This window comes from Rana temporaria, chromosome 3 (assembly GCF_905171775.1).
Source record: "Rana temporaria chromosome 3, aRanTem1.1, whole genome shotgun sequence".
In the NCBI taxonomy this organism is placed as follows: Eukaryota; Metazoa; Chordata; class Amphibia; order Anura; family Ranidae; genus Rana; species Rana temporaria.
In genome coordinates, this window is record NC_053491.1 from 332,634,114 (window position 1) to 332,652,089 (window position 17,976).

Genomic DNA, 17,976 nt, shown 5'->3' on the forward strand with positions numbered 1-17,976 from the left:
ATAATAATTCTATATAAACTGTACCTGAAGTCTTTTCCTCAAGGGGGCTCTGGCAGTGCTTTGTGGAAAATTGTTAAAGTAAAGGTATTATCAGGCACTTTAAAGTTCCCACAATCCTCCTGTGGTCTTTATGCTATTGAAAAATGATTACTTCCTATCTGAAGATAAAAAAAATATAAACATTTACAAAATATCTTATTAGAGCCATAATAAGACATCTGGCTATTCAGAAATCTAGATCTTGATATATTTTATAGTTAGGCTGGACAGTATTTGAAAGATTTTATGTCTTACACTGCACAGCCCACACACACCGTATATCTACACCTGCTGAGTTTGCATCTATTTGACAAGTTGTTGCTGCTTGCGTTGATCTGTGGCTGATAAGATGCTATTGCATAGAACCTGAAAATGAGCAGAAGAGTGTGATAGCGTACTATTTAGATTCAAATTGTTTGTAGATCGTAGCTACCAAACATCGAATGTTGTTGTCATTTTCACAGCTAGAGTTCTTTTATTGTTTTATGTAATTTTTTATTTTATTTTTTGCTGTCCCCTAGGACCACAAACCTTGGGGGTCACAACTGCTTTACACATTTAGAATAACAGAAACAAGGACTGGTGTATATAGTGTTTGATATTAGTCAATGTGGATCTGAACTCGAAAAGTGAAAGTTTGCTATGGTATGGAGAACATCTAGAAATGTTAACTGTGCCTAAGCAGCAACCTGAAAGATTTACTTTTTGTCTTGAATTCTTCCAGATAAATGTCACTGCACTTTTTGTGGCTAGGCACTTTATTATATGAAACTTATAACTGTATATTAGCACAGTCACTGGCAAAATCTGCCACCCCTTGTGACTCTGGCCATCTAGGGTCAGGCAGAGCCTATTTTAGGCCCTGGCTCACAATTTTGGTGTGCATTTGGTGAGTGGGCAGTGTAGGGTAAAGTACAGCTCCAGTAAGTTCTAGAGGTACTGAAAGGTTCCTGAGGAGGAGGGAGAGCATAGGGTCTGCAACTTCTTTGGACATCTTCCCCATTGGACACAAGACTGCCAGGCTGCATTCTGCCCTTTTTTCCAGGGGGGGGGGGGGGGGCTGTCAATTCCGGCTGAGTATCGCTCCTTTCACATTACTGGAAACCATGAGTGACCGCGGTTGGACAGTCTTACCTCCAGGTTTTGTTGTGAACTGTTACTGCATTACTTCAATACAAGTGTTCTTTATTGCACCTGACTGTGTAAACTATTTCTGCCGCACCACGCTGCACGCCACCTACATGTTGCCCATTCATTTACTTGCTGGAGAGGAAGCTGTACCTGAGGAAGATCTGCAGTACAATGATTCCCGTTCTTCTGTCTCTACCATTCTGCAGATCTAAGCTTTATGAATTGTTCCTGCCTCTTCTTAAAAATTGTCCCATCAGTCATTTGACCATCAGGAAGCAAAACCCTGCTTCTTTACCAAGATGGCAGCCTTCCCACAGAGACACAATGTAGAACAAGGCATGATACGTATATAATGCTGCAAGAATCCTACTTAAAACGGAGCTACACCCAATTTTCTAAGGTTTATAAATAAGTAACAATCTATGTCAAAGTTTTATTGTTGTTCCAGTTCCCGTTTGGCAAACGTCACCTCATTCCTGTCTTTTTGACACCTGTCACCAGTACAGAAAGTCCCAAATGGGAACATAAGAAGAAGAAGAAGCAAAATCATACACAAGTTTTAAAACCTATTTCCAGGCTGCTTTTAAATGTATCCACCTATTCTTCTGTTGTCCGACATCCTAGGCAAGTCCTCACCATCCTCCCATACAATGCAGGACTGCTGGTCCTCATTGTAGGTAAGGATGTCAGAGGGCTGTGATTGGCCTGAAAGTGAAGTTACGAGGCTTCAGGAGAATGGTCACACAAAAAGGAGGAAAGCCCATGGGAGTGAGGAATAAGGAAAATATTTCTACATACCCCTAGCCAAACAAGCTTTTAACCCATCCAGTGGGTCTGAGTGTAGCTTGGGCTTTAACTCTTACCTTCTCTACTAAAAAAAAATGTAGTTCTTGATGTTTGCGTTCCAATTAAGACCCATGAGCATTTGTTTGCATTTTAACTGCTTCGCTTCGCCCTATAAGTAAACTACATTACAAAAGCAGCTCAAAGCAACTCAGAAGCAGCTTCCTGGAGAAGCACAGAGGCTATAAATGTGTTTATGGGCTACAGTAGCTTCCCAAGGGGAATTGAGATGGGCAGAAAAAAAAAACTTGAGGTTTCTGATTTTTCCACTGTATCCAAAACACAAAAGAAAAAAAAAGTTGCCAAAAGGTTCTCTATAACATTATATTTGCACATGAGCATGGTACACAAGAGATTTATAATAACTTTATGGCAGAAAGTTATTTTACTGCCCATGCCAACCAAATAAAATGTCATATACCATCTTTCATCTTCCATTACACTGGCATAGGCATTAAAGCAACCTGTCCCTAATTGCAAAGCCTTAAAAGCTGAACTCCAGTTAAAATAAAAATGGCACTACTCAATATATCTACTGTTTATTTTGTTTTTGTTATTTGAACAATGCATTGTGATGTACAACATGTATAACATGAGATTGCATACTACCTTTTGTACTGTATGTCACTCATTGCTCTATACTTTTCAATAATAAAAAATTGATGGTTAAAAAAAAAAAAAAAAAAAAAAAATGGCACTTTCATAGTGGGGGAAATCTCACCCACTGTAAACACTTGTTTTTGTCTATGGAGAACAGAAAAAGCAGTTTTACTTACCGTACTCTCTTGCACCCCTGTCAACCCAGCCCCCTCCTCTTCTCTGACACTCAGCGCAGCCATCAGAAATTTTGGGGCCCCTTACACAGCTTCAGGCATTGGCCCCCTGGAGCAGAGCGTGGGGGGGGGGTGCTGCCACAAATTGTGAAAATTGAGAACCGGGATGGGGGAGTGTTGCTGGGGTTGCAGAAAATGACACTGACATCTCACTCACCTCTTCCTTCGGCCGTGAATTGTTTTCTCTCCTCTTGCTGCGACATCTGAGGGTGAGGGGGCCTGAAAGTTTTCTCCTCTCAGTCGCAAGCTGAGAAAGGGGGGTGGTCGGGCCCCTGGGAACATTTGGGTCCCTTACAAGTGTAATGCCTGTACCCCCCTGATGGCGGCCCTGCTGAGACTCCAGGTTGTGGGTGGGCTTTTGGCATCCTCACTTACAATGCATGACTGCTGGTCCTGCATTGTGGGTGATGACCTCAGAGTACCTGTGACTGATGGAGCGGCAAAGGAAAGCAGCTTGGGGGGGACCAGACATGCAGCTGGGGAAAATCCATAGACAAAAATAGGCATTTTACTCTTGCAGTGCAAGGTGAACCCCATTTCAGGGGTCAATTTATATTTTAGCTGCAATTAGATTTGAATATGAGATACAATGAAGGAATCCTTTGGATGTCTGCACAGATCTTTTATTATTTTCATGAGTTCTCCATGTTCTTATTCTCCAGGGTCCCTTGATACTTTACATTTTCTAATATGCAGGGCTTGGGCCCTTCCACCTCCTTCAAATTCTGTTGATTATCTCAAGTAATGGGTGACCTCAATTTCCTATAGTAAGCAGTGAGCAAGCTTTTGACTTAAAAGTCAATATTTTCACATCCAAGTGTCTTAGAATTTGGGGATCATGGGTTCACTTAAAATGTTAAAGTGTAGGTTTCTGCATTGTTACAGGCATGTCAGGACGCCCACTAACACACAGCTCCTTTCTCTATCTGCAAAGTAGAGAGTGTCCCGACCCTCCTGCTCGCCCCCACCCCCCTCAAGAGGCCTTCTCCACACCAGGGAGAAAGCCTCGCATTACGGTGTGTAGTTACAGACAGAAGAACAGGGAATGAGGATTTCTCAGAAGAAATAAGGACATTTAAAAGCAAATTCGAAGGATGCGGTAAGTGAAGGAAGACTGCACTAAGGTAAAGGAAGCTATTTAGGGATTTTTTACCTTTACAAACCCTTTAAGTTCACAGCCAATAGAGTCTGTCTCAGTGCAGGGTCATTCATCATTGGTTTGACCACCAATAAGCTATAGTAGGAAGGGGTTTGGTAGGACAAACAATCTGAAAACTGACTGTATGAACATAGATCACCTAGGGTCACTGATATATCAGTGTGCAGTCAGAATGCTAGAAGTATAATGAATGAACCAGCAATAGGAGTAACACAAGGAAATAGATTCTGAAAATTTAATGGGTGGCAGATGATCTTGGATCTGGTTAAACCTAGAATAACTATAATTGCCTTTTTAACTGCCACAGCCATTGTTCAGCCAAGCAATAGGCTTTTATCCCATCTGCCGCATCCTTAGTAATGCAATATAAATGGGAACTCCAGAGGTTAAATCAAAAATTCAATGTTGCCATGGCAACTGTGTTGAGCTGGGAACCCCGGGTGTGGGAATCCCTGGTAGATATCACAATATTAGTTGGTAATTTAATCTACTAACCAGGGCTCATATTTACTTTGGGCCAGTACATACCAAAACAGGGTCAGTGGGGGGCATCACCAAGCCCCAACATTTAGAAACTGTAATAACCTATTTATGTTTTTCCCCTTTTCTTCCCATCTCTAGACAATTGTAGCTATATTTAGAAGAAAGGGAATGTTGAGAGGAGTCACAAGGCTTTTTATAGTCCTCTCTCCTGTATCTTGTTTGGTGGTCTCTACAGGTGGATGGTAACCACATATATAAAGCAGAGAACATTCTGTCTCTAATGCATTCTAGCAGCAGTTTTCACAAAAATGATCACATAACACAGGACAGAGGTTTTTTACTAAAGTCAACATAGGCCAACTTGATGTCTTAAATGGTATGTCAACCATAGCAATGAACCTCCTTTTGTTTAGTGCCGGGAAGCACTAGGTGGGCCAAAGAGCACAGGGGTGAAGAGCACGGGGGATGGAGAGCACTAGGGGGAGCCAGAGAGCACAGGGGAGCTGGAGAGCACTGGGGGGTCGAAGAGCACTGAGGGGGCAGGGCCCATGGGGGGCTGGAGTGCACAAGCAGGGAAAGAGAACACAACGGTGAAGAGCACGGGGGGCGGAGAGCACAGAGGGTCTGGAGAGCACAGAGTGGGTCGGAGAGCATTGAAGGGGTGTGGACCATGGGGGGGCTGGAGAGTAAAAGCAGGGGCAGAGAACGTGGGAGGCGAACAGCACAGGGGGGTGGAGAGCACTGGGAACAGCTGGAGAGCACTGGTTGTGCCATTGAGCACAGGGGGGCCTGAGAGCACTGGGGGGCCGGGGGGGTAAAGGGTGTCTGATGAGCACAGGGTGCCTGAGAGCACTGGGAGGGTCTGGAGAGCATGGGGGGCTGGAGAGCACTAGGGTGACCGGAGAGTGCAGGGGGCTGATGAGCACGGGGGGCCGGAGAGTACAGGGGGCTGATGAACACAGGGTGCCTGAGAGCACTGGGAGGCGCTGTAGAGCATGGGAGTGCTGAAGAGCACAGGGGGGCCTGAGAGCCCTAGGATGGGCTGGAGAGCACTGGTTGGGCTGATGAGCACAGGGGGCCTGAGAGCACTGGGGGGCCTGAGAGTAAAGGGGGGCTGATGAGCACAGGGTGCCTAAGAGCACTGGGAGGTTCTGGAGAGCATGGGGGTGGTGAAGAGCACAGGGGGGCCTGAGAGCAATGGGAGGAGCTGGAGAGCAGGGGGGCTGGAGAGCACTTGGGGGCGGATAGTGCAAGGGGCTTATGAGCACAGGGGGGCTGGTGAGCACAGGGTGCCTGAGAACACTGGGAGACACTGGAGAGCATGGGGGTGCTGAAGAGCATAGGGGGGCCTGAGAGCACTGGGAGGTGCTGGAGAGCATGGGGGGTGGAGAGCACTAGGAGGGCCGGATAGTGCAGGGGGGCTGATGAGCACAGGGTTGCCTGAGAGTACTGGGGGGGGGGCTGGAAAGCACTAGGGGTTGCCGGAGAGTGCAGGAGACTGATGAGCACTGGGGGGGCCTGAGAGCACTGGGGGGGCTGGAGATCACTGGGGGAGATGGAGATCACTGGGGGGAGGCTGGAGTGTAGTGGGGGAGCATGAAAGCCGGGAGGGACACATCTGTAAGCATGGTAGGAGCCTGAGAGCACTAGGGGGCAGTAGAAAGAAGCTGGATAGGAGGAGCCACTGCATACACACATTAGAAGAATCCATCTCTTATTTTTCTCCTACAGCCTCTGAATGCCCACGGGAGGGAGAGAATGAAAAACAGGCGTTCAAAGGCTGTAGGCGAAAAATAAAGAGATGGATTCTTCTACTGTGTGTATGCAGCGGCTCCTCCGATCCAGGCACACGCATGAAGAGCCACACTCACATTTCCTCCTGTCTAGCGGCCGCGTCTCCTGTCCCTCTTCATGGTCACAGGTAGCGTGTAGTCTCCACCCCGGCCCGACAGTCGAATTGCAATGGCGGCCGCATATAGGCCGAGTAAACGGCGGGGGCTCAAGGAGCAGCTCAGTCCTGGCCCCCGAAGCACATTCAGCCCAGCAGCCCCCCGGCCCACCGGGCAAATGCCTGGTGTGCCCTATAGCCAGTCCGGGCCTGGTCGTGATAGTCAAAAAAGCTGCCCAGGGTGAAAAAGCTGCTTCTCCAGAGGTGCAGGAGAGTCATTGAGCATTTTCACCCTGGGTCAAGAAGTGTGTTACCAGCAGGACCATGAAGTGAAAATAAAAGAAAAAAGCATGAAAAATAACAAACTAATGCAACACCACATCTAAGGGCTAGTAAGCTGCAATACAATTATAATTGTGTTCTTTAAATACACAAGCCTGGCAGAGAAGATTTTGACAAAGTAAGAAGGCCACACAGACAAGATCTCTCTAAATCGGGGACAGACTGGAACATGGATAAGGGGTATGGGGGGGTCCAAACCCCCCAAAGTGTCTGCAGCATGGGCATCAGGCAGGGCAGGCACCCAGGGCACAGCCCTACTTCTTATACCTAGTGCTACATGTCCCAACACTGCTACTGACCACATTTCTCTGTTGCCTGTGGCTGCCAGACATGTTGCTTCTGGGCAGCCACATTTTTCATATACAGGTGTGAGGAGGGCGACCTTAAAAGGGGCACAGTCCATTAACTGCTCCTTTTAAGCACCATCACCCTATGCTTCCCACTGGCAGTAGCGGCTGAAGGTCCAGCCAGCCATGCCACTAGAGGCACTGCATATTTGTGACCCCATAAATACCAGGTGCATCAAAACAAAAGTTATGAGTAGTCTGTGAAAGTTACCTTTCTTCAGAAAGCACCCACAGCCTAAGTAGAAACACTTGTCCCCTGGAACCTTGCTGTAAAGAGGACCCTTGCTTTCTTTGTGGAAGCAGTGGTCTCTCTGCAAAAGTCTGATAAACCTCCCGTGAAGTCAGAATCAAGCTGCCAATACACAGTCGATTTTTTTTCGTTCAGTCAGTGAGATAAATAGAGAAACCCCCGCTTGGATATTTCATTTTAACAGTTGCACCCTGAGTGGCTACAGCTGCTGATAGATGAAATATTTTCCAACATGTCCCTTTGACGGAAGTCGACTAAACGACCAACTTCTTTAAAATGTGGGGACAGCCGCACAATGGTCGAAATTCAGCCAGTCGTTGTTGAAATGGTCAAAGTTTGATCAATGTACAGCCAGCTCTATGGCTGTCTAATGAGCTATATAGCAGAGCTATAGGCTTGTCTTAGCACCTTGGACCTCTGGAGAGAGACCACTTCTATCACGCAAGGGTTCTCCTCTGCAGCTTGCGGGATGTGGCTGTTTTCTGAAGAAATATAATTATAAGACTGCACACTTTGTTTATTTATTTTTTTATGCACCTGCAATTGATTTAGCTAATTAAAATGTTAATTAAACTTAGGTTCACTTGGGCCTTTAAATAATGGACTTGGTGGTCAATTGATTGATGAATATCTGCCTGGTGAGTCTATCTTTTACACAAAGCAGAGCCTTTACAGGATACAAAAAAAAGAACCTGCCGAAGTGCTGCCTAGAATTCCAACCTGAAAAATGTTTTTATTCCTTTTTTTTTTAAATCAATTTTTTTTGGCCAGGGCAACACAGGCTCAATAAACAAGTCGGCGTTTGTATTACACTTAGATAGCGGAGCCGTGCTGAGTCAATTTTGCTCTTTCCTCCACCAGTCGAATGAAAAGCACACTACCCTTTTGAGCAGCCTTGAGATCCAATTGAATACAAATAAACCCACACGGAAGACACAAAAACTTTCAAAGGTCTTTTTAGTATGCCATATTATTTAGAGTGACTTGTTGATGCTGTAAAATCTTCAGCCCATCAACGAAGAAGCGGAAAAATACCATTCTGCTCCTTTGCTAAAGCTCTAAGGGTTGTTTGAGAGCAGCGTGGGGTCTCCCATTAAGGCTTTCTGTGTTGGATGTCATTACACTGCAGTGGGTGGGAAGAGGCTGTCAGAACATCCATTCTATCTGGGGGTGTATGAAATTCATTTTTCCTCCTGCGCGCTTTTAAACCTGCTTCTCTCAGGGGGCTTAACCATCAATGTTTAAATTAACAATTGTCTCAATGCCTCTGAGGATTGAAAATAGCCACGCTGGAGCAGATAAAGACATCCTATGGAAATGATGACCTCCGTAATACTGAACCTGTTAAAAGCAACAGGATTTGTGCTGCTTTAAAAAACACAAAGGGGAGGGGGCAGATTTTCCGCACAAGGAAAGAAAAAAAAAAAGAATGACTTAATTAGCTGTTCACAGTACCGTGGGTTAAATCAATGCCATACATTCCAGCATGCATACATAGTCCCAGAAGCAGGTAGAGCAATATGTTGGCGCTTAGCAAATCCGCCAACACACTGGGCAATCAAACTCATAAGTTAGCAATAAACATTGAGGAAAAGTATTGGTATAATCTGTATGAGCAGTCTTTCCAGATCTGTCCCCAGAGTCTAATACAAAACCATACATTTTGGGAGCCCAAAACCAAAGCTATCTTAACTACTTAAAGTGGAGGTTCACCCAAAAAGTTAATTTTTAACATTAGATTCCTGCTCGTTTTGTCAAAGGGAATCGGTGTTTTTTTTAAAATCGAAGCAGTACTTACCATTTTAGAGAGAGATCTTCTCCGCCGCTTCCGGGTATGGGCTGCAGGACTGGGCGTTCCTATTTGATTGACAGGCTTCCGACGGTCGCATACATCGCGTCACGATTTTCCGAAAGTAGCCGAACATCGGTGCGCAGGCGCCGTATAGAGCCGCACCGACGTTCGGCTTCTTTCGGCTACTCGTGACGCGATGTATGCGACCGTCGGATGCCTGTCGGAAGCCTGTCAATCAAATAGGAACGCCCAGTCCCGAAGACCATACCCGGAAGCGGCGGAGAAGATCTATCTCTAAAACGGTAAGTACTGCTTCGATTTTAAGAAAAAACACCTGATTCCCCTTGACAAAATGAGCCTCAATCTAATGTTAAAAAAAAAATTTCGGGTGAACTCCCGCTTTAAGACCCGGACCTTTAGGCAGGTAAAGGACCTGGCCAGTTTTTGCGATTCGGCACTGCGTCGCTTTAACTGACAATTGCGCGGTTGTGCGACATGGCTCCCAAACAAAATTGGCGTCCTTTTTTTCTCACAAATAGAGCTTTCTTTTGGTGGTATTTTATCATCTCTGCGGTTTTTATTTTTTGCGCTATAAACAAAAATGGAGCGACTATTTTGAAAAAAAAAACAATATTTTTTACTTTTTGCTATAATAAATATCCCCAAAAATATATAAAAAATTTTTTTTCCTCAGTTTAGGCCAATACATATTCTTCTACCTATTTTTGGTAAAAAAAAAATCGCAATAAGCGTTTATTGATTGGTTTGGGGGATAGTTTTATTGCATTTTTATAAATTATTATTTTTTTACTACTAATGGCGGCGATCAGCGATTTTTTTCATGACTGCGACATTATGGCGGATACTTCGGACAATTTTGACACATTTTTGGGACCATTGTCATTTTCACAGCAAAAAATGCATTAAAAATGCATTGTTTACTGTGAAAATTACAATTGCAGTTTGGGAGTTAACCACTAGGGGGCGCTGAATGGGTTAAGTGTGACCTCATCTGTGTTTCTAACTGTAGGGGGGGGGGCTGGACGTGTGACGTCATTGATCGTGTTACCCTATATTAGGGAACACACGATCAATGACAGCGCCACAGTGAAGAACGGGGAAGCTGTGTTTACATACAGCTCTCCCCGTTCTTCAGCTCCGAGGACCGATTGCGGGACTCCAGTGGCGATCGGGTCTGCGGGTCCCGTGGCCGCGGAGCTTCGGACCGGGTCGCGGGCGCGCCCCCGCGACCCACGGCTGGGCACTTAAAGCGGTGGTTCACCCTTAGAGGGCACTTTTTAGCCTTAGATTCCTGCTCGTTTTTACTAGGGGAATCGGCTATTTGTTTTAAAATATGAGCATTACTTACCCGTTTACGAGATGCATCCTCTCCGTCGCTTCCGGGTATGGGCTGCGGGAATGGGCGTTCCTTCTTGATTGACAGTCTTCCGAGAGGCTTCCGACGGTCGCATCCATCGCGTCATGATTTTCCGAAAGAAGCCGAACGTCGGTGCGCAGGCGCAGTATAGAGCCGCACCGACGTTTCGGCTTCTTTCGGCTACGAGTGACGCGATGGATGCAACCGTCGGAAGCCTCTCGGAAGACTGTCAATCAAGAAGGAACGCCCGCTCCCGAAGACCCATACCCGGAAGCGACGGAAGAAGATGCATCTCGAAAACGGGTAAGTACGGATCATATTTTAATACAAATAGCCGATTCCCCTAGACCGAACGAGCAGGAATCTAAGGGGAAAAGGGGAAAATTTTTATAAATGGGTGAACTCCCGCTTTAAAGAGGACATACAGGTACGTGCTTGTGCCCAGCAGTCAGCAGCTCATTGCGAGGGGAATATCTCCTAAACCGTAAAGGTTTAGGAGATATTTTTTTTTACCTACAGGTAAGCCATATTATAGGCTTACCTGTAGGTAAAAGTTAAAAATTTGACTATACAACCACTTTAAAGTGAACCAGTCATCAAAATGCAAGCAATTGCACATTTACCAGTTAACTCCTCAGAAAAATTCAAGACCAATTGTGATGTTGTGGTTTTACAATAAAGACAATTAATTCACCTGTAGTGTAAGCTTTTTCATTCTATCTTTGATGTCAAGATACAGAAGGGAGAAAAGGCACAAGCAGCCAATCAGTTGTATTACAGTACAAGGAGCATTTGGATAGGGGGAGAGAGCAGATTGACAGAAAGATTTTCTTATCAGTGTACTGCTTCTTTCACTGGTTAGTAGGGATGAGCTTAGGTGTGTTCATGATCCCAATCTGAACCTGCCTGAGCTTTCCCGCCAGTCACCACCAATCATAAGTGGCCAAGGCATTCCCTGAACCGCAGCATGTATACCAGGGGACGCCCTGGCAGGATAACTTAGGTGAGTTCAGACTAGGATCTGTTAGTTAGTCAAAGGGTATGGGCAAGAAGAAGACCTGTAAGTGAAAGTGAAAATGTGCAAGAAAGACCCCTCCCATTCTAGGGCTGTGCAGTGTGAAAGAACTGTGAAAATCTCAGATCTAGATAGACAGAAAATCCGAATCCCTTGGCAAGTTTCACTTTAAGGTCATCACTGAGGACAAGGGGGGCACTCTTTGCGTCTAGAGGAAGAAAGATTTCATCTCCAAATACAGAAAGGTTTCTTCACAGTAAGAGCTGTGAAAATGTGCAATAGACTCCCTCCAGAGGTGGCTCAGTAGATTTCTTTAAAAAAAGGTCTGGATTCTTTCCTAAATGTACATAATATATCTGAGTACTAACATTTAGGCTGCATTCACACCTAGGCGTACAAAATCGCGGCATTTTGTCCCGCGAATTGCGGCAACAAATTTCGGTCTTTTGTACCGCGATTTGCGGCGACAAAACGCTGCGATTGTGAATGCAGCCTCACCCCCTCTATGGAGATGGTTCACATCTCCTATGCCGTATGCCGAAAGCCGCCTGAAAAAAAGGTCTGGGACTTTTTTTCAGGCGTACGGCGTTCGGCGTTTGGCGTGGAGATGTGAACCATCTCCATAGAGGGCAATGTGTTTTCATCCCTCCAGCGTCTCGGGGCTGCTGCGGCGTCACGCTACAGGCGACAAAACGCCTAGCTGTGAATGGGGGCTTATACTGTAGGTAAAGTTGATCCAGGGAAAATCCGATTGCCTCTCGGGGGATCAGGGAGGGATTTTTTCCCCTGCTGTAGCAAATTGGAGCATGCTTTTCTGGGGTTTTTTTTGCCTTCATCTGGATCAACTGTGGGTGTAGGTTTGTGTATATGGAATTGTATTATTTTTTTTTTTTTGGTTGAACTTGATAGACTTGTGTCTTTTTTCAACCTGACTAACTATGTAACTATGTAAGTAAAACAGCTTTCATGTATGTTTTTTATCTGTAAATTTAGCTGTTTGGAGTTCAGCTTCATATAATTTGGGGAATTTTATGTTTAGCAGTCCACAGTCAAAGGTGGGCTGACGGTGGTGGCATTTAATAATCAAAGAGTAGTCATGATCGATAACACATTGACAGTCGTGTTATTATTTAATAGGCTAACCACTACCTAACAACCAACAATTTTCTTTAATTGCTCTGAATTCATGAAAAGGTAAAATCCCCTATAAGTAGCTGTGAGCAACTGCACTTCGTTCATCTTAAGGACTCTTTGTCAAACCAATTCTATAAACCCACCAACATGCCATAAAGCTGTACCATGACACTTGGGGCCCTGATAAAAAAAAAAGGTTCCGCAACACAGACCTAAATTGATTTTTTTTTGTATAGTTTTTTAACAAAGTGATAATAAATACATTAAGCCATTTATCATAGGCTTTCTGAGTTCTTCAAAGCGCATACACTGGGGCAGATTCAGATAGAGATACGACGGCGTATCTCCTGATACGCCGTCGCATCTCTGAGATCCGACGGTCGGATCTATGCGCCTGATTCATAGAATCAGGTTCCGCATAGATCTCCCTAAGATCCGACAGGTGTAAGTGACTTACACCATCGGATCTTAGGCTGCATTCTCCCACTGGCCGCTAGGTGGCGCTCCCGTTTGTATACGCGACGAATATGCAAATGAGGAGATCCTCCGATTCAGAAACGAACGCCCGCCTCGCTTTTTTTTTACGTCGTTCGCTTTCGGCTTTTTCCGGCAGATAGTTACCCCTGCTATATGCGGCGTATCTTATGTTAAGTATGGCCGTCGTTCCCGGGTCGAATTTTTTATTTTTTACGTCATTTGTGTAAGTCGGTCGCGAATACGGATGGACGTAATTTACGTACACGTCGAAACCAATGACGTCCTAGCGACGTCATTTGGAGCAATGCACACTGGGAAATTTAGCCGGCGGCGCATTCGCAGTGCGATCGGTGCGGGGACGCGCCTGAATTAAATAGTAAACTCCCCCTAGCCGCGGAATTTGAATTCCGCCGGGGGATTTACGATCCGCCGGCGCAACTTTAGAGGCAAGTGCTTTCTGAATACAGCACTTGCCTCAAAAACTTGCGCTGGCGGAACGTAAAGATAGATTACGCGGATCTAAAGATCCACTGATCTATCTGAATCTACCCCACAGATTCTATACTTGTAGCGTGCAGCAACCAAGTTATTGTAAAGCAATACAATTTAGTGGGTTATTCAACTGACATTTATCTGAAATGCATTCCCGGGTGTAATTAGCATATTATGGCTATAGATAAGCTGAATTCCTTTTGGGATTATGTTGGATATATCCATAAATAGGAGTTACATGGTGTTTATGCATATAATATATCAGGAAATGCTGTCAGTCTTCAGTCAGATAGCACAGGTTTCTTGACTCTCTGCCAGTTGGGAGGTTTAGGATGTCCTTGATTCTTTTAAAGTGAGCCAATTCCCTGTACGCTGTAAAGCCATATGCCACTGACAATTTTCTAAGAGGAACTTGTCACCGATGGGAACTGATTACTAGACCAACACTCTGCGTGTGTATTGTGTATGCTCTTCTGCATTTCAGCACCAGTCCTACATATCACAGCACAAGAAAATGTGCTTTCCGGTTAGAGTTGCCACCTCATCCCTTTAAACCCGAACACATATTGATTAGACGGGTTCTGTGGGTGATTAAGGTGGTAATTAATCTCACTTGGTGCCTTATCTGAATTAAATTAGCCTCAGAACTTGTGTAATTCATATGTGTATGGGTTTAAAGGGATGAGGTGGCAACCCTATTTCCGGTTGAGAGTGCTACCAAAGACAAGTAAGCAGTTTAAATCACTATTAATAATGTTGAACATTACCTGTTAAGGTTATACTGTGCATCAAGCATAGCTATGACTGGGGTACAACAATAGAACTACAAGGGCTAGCATTCTTTCCCAGTAGGAACACAGATTTCGACAGGTAGATTTAAGCCATATTTACGACCCCTATCTAAAAACACAGCCATGTTTTACAATAGAGAAGAACAAGTAAGAGAGGCACATGCCACCTACAAGCTACTAAAGCTCCTGGGCACACATATCACTTATAGAAGCTCATTGCCATACATGCATCTTATCAAATGCCACTGTCACACATGCTTCTTATGAAAGCTTATTGCCACACATGGTTCTAAACAGATGTATCTTATCACACATACCACCTACAGAAGCACCTAGTCAATATAGACCCGGCACAAGTGCAGATGTCACTTCTACAAAATCCTAGCCAACATTGCACCTAGCAAAAGCCTAGATGTCACCTCTAGAAGCTCCTAGTCAACATGCCATCTAGCACAAGCCCAGATGCTACTTCTAGATGCCACTTGTTAGCATGCCACCTAACAGCTCCAATGTATCTTCTAGAATCTCCTAGTCAATGTGCCACCTAAAACAAGTCCAGATGCCTCTGTTAGAAGCTCCTAGTGAACATGCCACCCAAAAACAAGTCCAAATGCCTCTGTTAGAAGCTCCTAGTGAACACCTACAGAAGCACCTAGTCAATATGGACCCGGGCATAAGTGCAGATGTCACTTCTAGAAAATCCTAGCCAACATTGCACCTAGCAAAAGCCTAGATGTCACCTCTAGAAGCTCCTAGTCAACATGCCATCTAGCACAAGCCCAGATGCTACTTCTAGATGCCGCTTGTTAGCATGCCACCTAACAACAGCTCCAATGTCTCTTCTAAAATCTCCTAGTAAATATGCCACCCAAAAACAAGTCCAAATGCCACGTTATGGAAGCTCCTAGTCAGTATGACACTTGACATAATTTCAAATGCCACTTTATTGAAGCTCCTAGTCAGCATGCCACTTGACATAATTTCAAATGCCACTTTCTTGAAGCTCCTTGTCAGCATGCCACCTGAAGCCCATATGCCACTACTAGAAGCTTCTAATCAACATGCCACCCCACAGCCCCTGAACAAACAGGTCTATAATCAAATCTTTAAGCCCTACATGCCACCCAGTAGAAGGCTCCTCAGGTACACTTGCCACTTAAAAAAGCCCAGTGCTACCTTTTAATTGCCAAACTTTTCCAAAATCATCACCAAAGCAGGTATAAAAAACATGAATTTTGCAAAATGTCACTTTTCGTGATACTACACAATTGCCTTCGTAAAACATGAATTTTGCAAAATGTCACTTTTCGTGATAATACACCATTGCCTTCTTAAAACATGAATTTTGCAAAATGTCACTTTTCGTGATAATACACCATTGCCTTCTTAAAACATGACTTGCCTATTATTCTGACCTGTAGGGCTTTCATAAAATATGCAACTTACTTTCCCAGTTCCTCGAACAGTTGGTACTCCTCACTGAAACGTGTGCAGGTGATGGTAGCCATGGCTTGTTCACACTGCAGTAACCCCAGAGATGTTCAGTAGTAGCAGGATAGAGATGTCACAAGCAGCTGGCAGGACAGGTGCACCCTCTTCACGTTGTACAATAGCAGAAGCTCTTTCGAAATACAAAAAGATGCAGTCTGTTTTTTTTTCTTATATGCCCCTGTGATTGAATGCCTCTCTAGCCCCCCTCTATTCTCTCGCCCTCTTCTTGGTTTCTTGTCGCTACGCTTTTCTCACTTTGACACGTGCTCCACCTACCCTAAATTGAAGACATAAAAATGTTCTCACACGTAGCTATCTCTCAAGTGTTGCTTTCGCTTTTTTTTTATTTCCTCCACGGTCACCTTTCAGTCTACTAATTACTGAGTCTCTCTCAGTCTGTATTGCTTCTCTTGCTCTTCCCACGCTATGTTGTTTGCAGGCTGCCTGGCACTATACCTAGACCTATGTATATATTTTCTTCTCCCTGTGGCTTACGCTTGTTCTGCCTGGTCCCTGCTGCTATCGTGAAGGTGAGGAAGGCAGGGACTCTGACTGACAAGCCTGCAGATAAGCATGAAGCCGATCTGTCCTCCCAACCTTATCAGCCGTCGTCAGCATCCACATATCCATAGCAACCACCCTCTGAAACGCCCTAACTCTGTTGCCAGGGCAACTACTTCCCAAACATCATTCCCCCTCTTTACACTGCTCCCGAGTTTTTTTTTTTTTTTTTTAATGCTGAAGGATGTTAAGTGAGTGTAGAGCTCAATCACAGGCACAGAACACACAAAGGACACTGGTGTTGCTACAGCATCTCAGATCTATCCAAATTATATGCATGGACAGTGACCCTGTTCTGTACTAGCTGAGGGATCGCTATGGTAACAACAGCTTCCTCGTCGGTCCCCAGGAAGACAGGATGTTGTTACCATGGCAACCATGATTGATACTTTACAATAGACAGGTATCAAATTGTTTCCAAGCAACATTTTATTTCCTGCTAAGTTAATTGTTCAAGAGAACAGAATTTTCTGCTCCAATGTGTTTAAGAAACAGCAATCACTGTAGCTGCCATATAATGCCATCGCATTTTCTTAGCTTTTTACTTTAGGAAGTAAATTCACTCTTTTTGGTATCTGGATGTATATGTTGTGTGCCATGGGGCAGCAGGAAATGCATGTATTCTGGAACCTCATGCATGGGAGTACAGTAAAGCCTTGGTTTGAGAGTAACTTGGTTTGAGAGTATTTTGCAAGACAAGCTTTTGACTTGATATACAAGCAATGTCTTGATATGCAAGTAACATCATGTCACAACTGAGTATAACAGAGAAGAGAGGCGACTCTAATGCCGCATACACACCATCACTTTATGTGATGAAAAAAAAAAACATTTTCTGTGAAGTAAAAACGACGTTTTTGAAACTTCAATTTTCAAAGACGAAGTTGCCTACACACCATCGTTTTTTCACAATGCTCTAGCAAAGCGAGGTTACGTTCACCAGGTTTTTCCATTGAAGCTCGCTTCATAAGTAGCTTCTGGGCATGGGCATCCCTATAATCTTTTTATATGGACTATAAACTGGAGGACATATGAATAAATGGTTGTGGAAGGAATCATTTGAGTTTCCATTATTTCTTATGGGTAAATTTGCTTTGATATACAAGTGCTTTGGATTACAAGCATGTTTCAGGAACGAATTATGCTCGCAATCCAAGGTTTTACTTAATTATTACTTAATTATTTTGAATGGCAGGTGTACTTTAAATTAAAAGCCTGCAGAGAAGGCAGCAATGGCTGATAATGAAGCTGCAGGAACTCCTATGATTTCTCTTATCCATTCCCAAGGTATGCTATTATGTTCAGTAGTGCCCAAATAATGTACACATAGATAAAAGTTAAAAAAAAAATGTACAATATGTCATAGCTCCCAATTGTCACTGATTTCAAGGGGCTGTCCCTGATTTGAAACAAAGTCCCTCTTTCCTCCTAATTCTTTTTTTTCCATAAAGATTTTATTGAAAAAGACCAACATTTTTAACTGGCATCTTCAACAACATCAACAGAAATTAAAACAGAACATACAGACCA

At 44.3% G+C, this 17,976-nt stretch overlaps 1 protein-coding gene across 3 annotated transcripts in view; it reads right to left on the reverse strand.

Moving 5' to 3' along the window:
- The window catches only part of CAMK2A (calcium/calmodulin dependent protein kinase II alpha), a 303,342-nt gene extending 286,801 nt beyond the window's left edge, over positions 1-16,541 (reverse strand). The window contains exon 1 of one of the 3 annotated variants that reach the window (XM_040345018.1): positions 15,841-16,541. In XM_040345018.1, the coding sequence (XP_040200952.1) occupies positions 15,841-15,902 (62 nt within the window). In that variant the 5' untranslated portion in view covers positions 15,903-16,541. The remainder of the gene's footprint in view (positions 1-15,840) is intronic. The other 2 variants (XM_040345016.1, XM_040345017.1) reach the window with 2 other exon arrangements.
- Between the last annotated feature and the right edge of the window lie 1,435 nt (positions 16,542-17,976).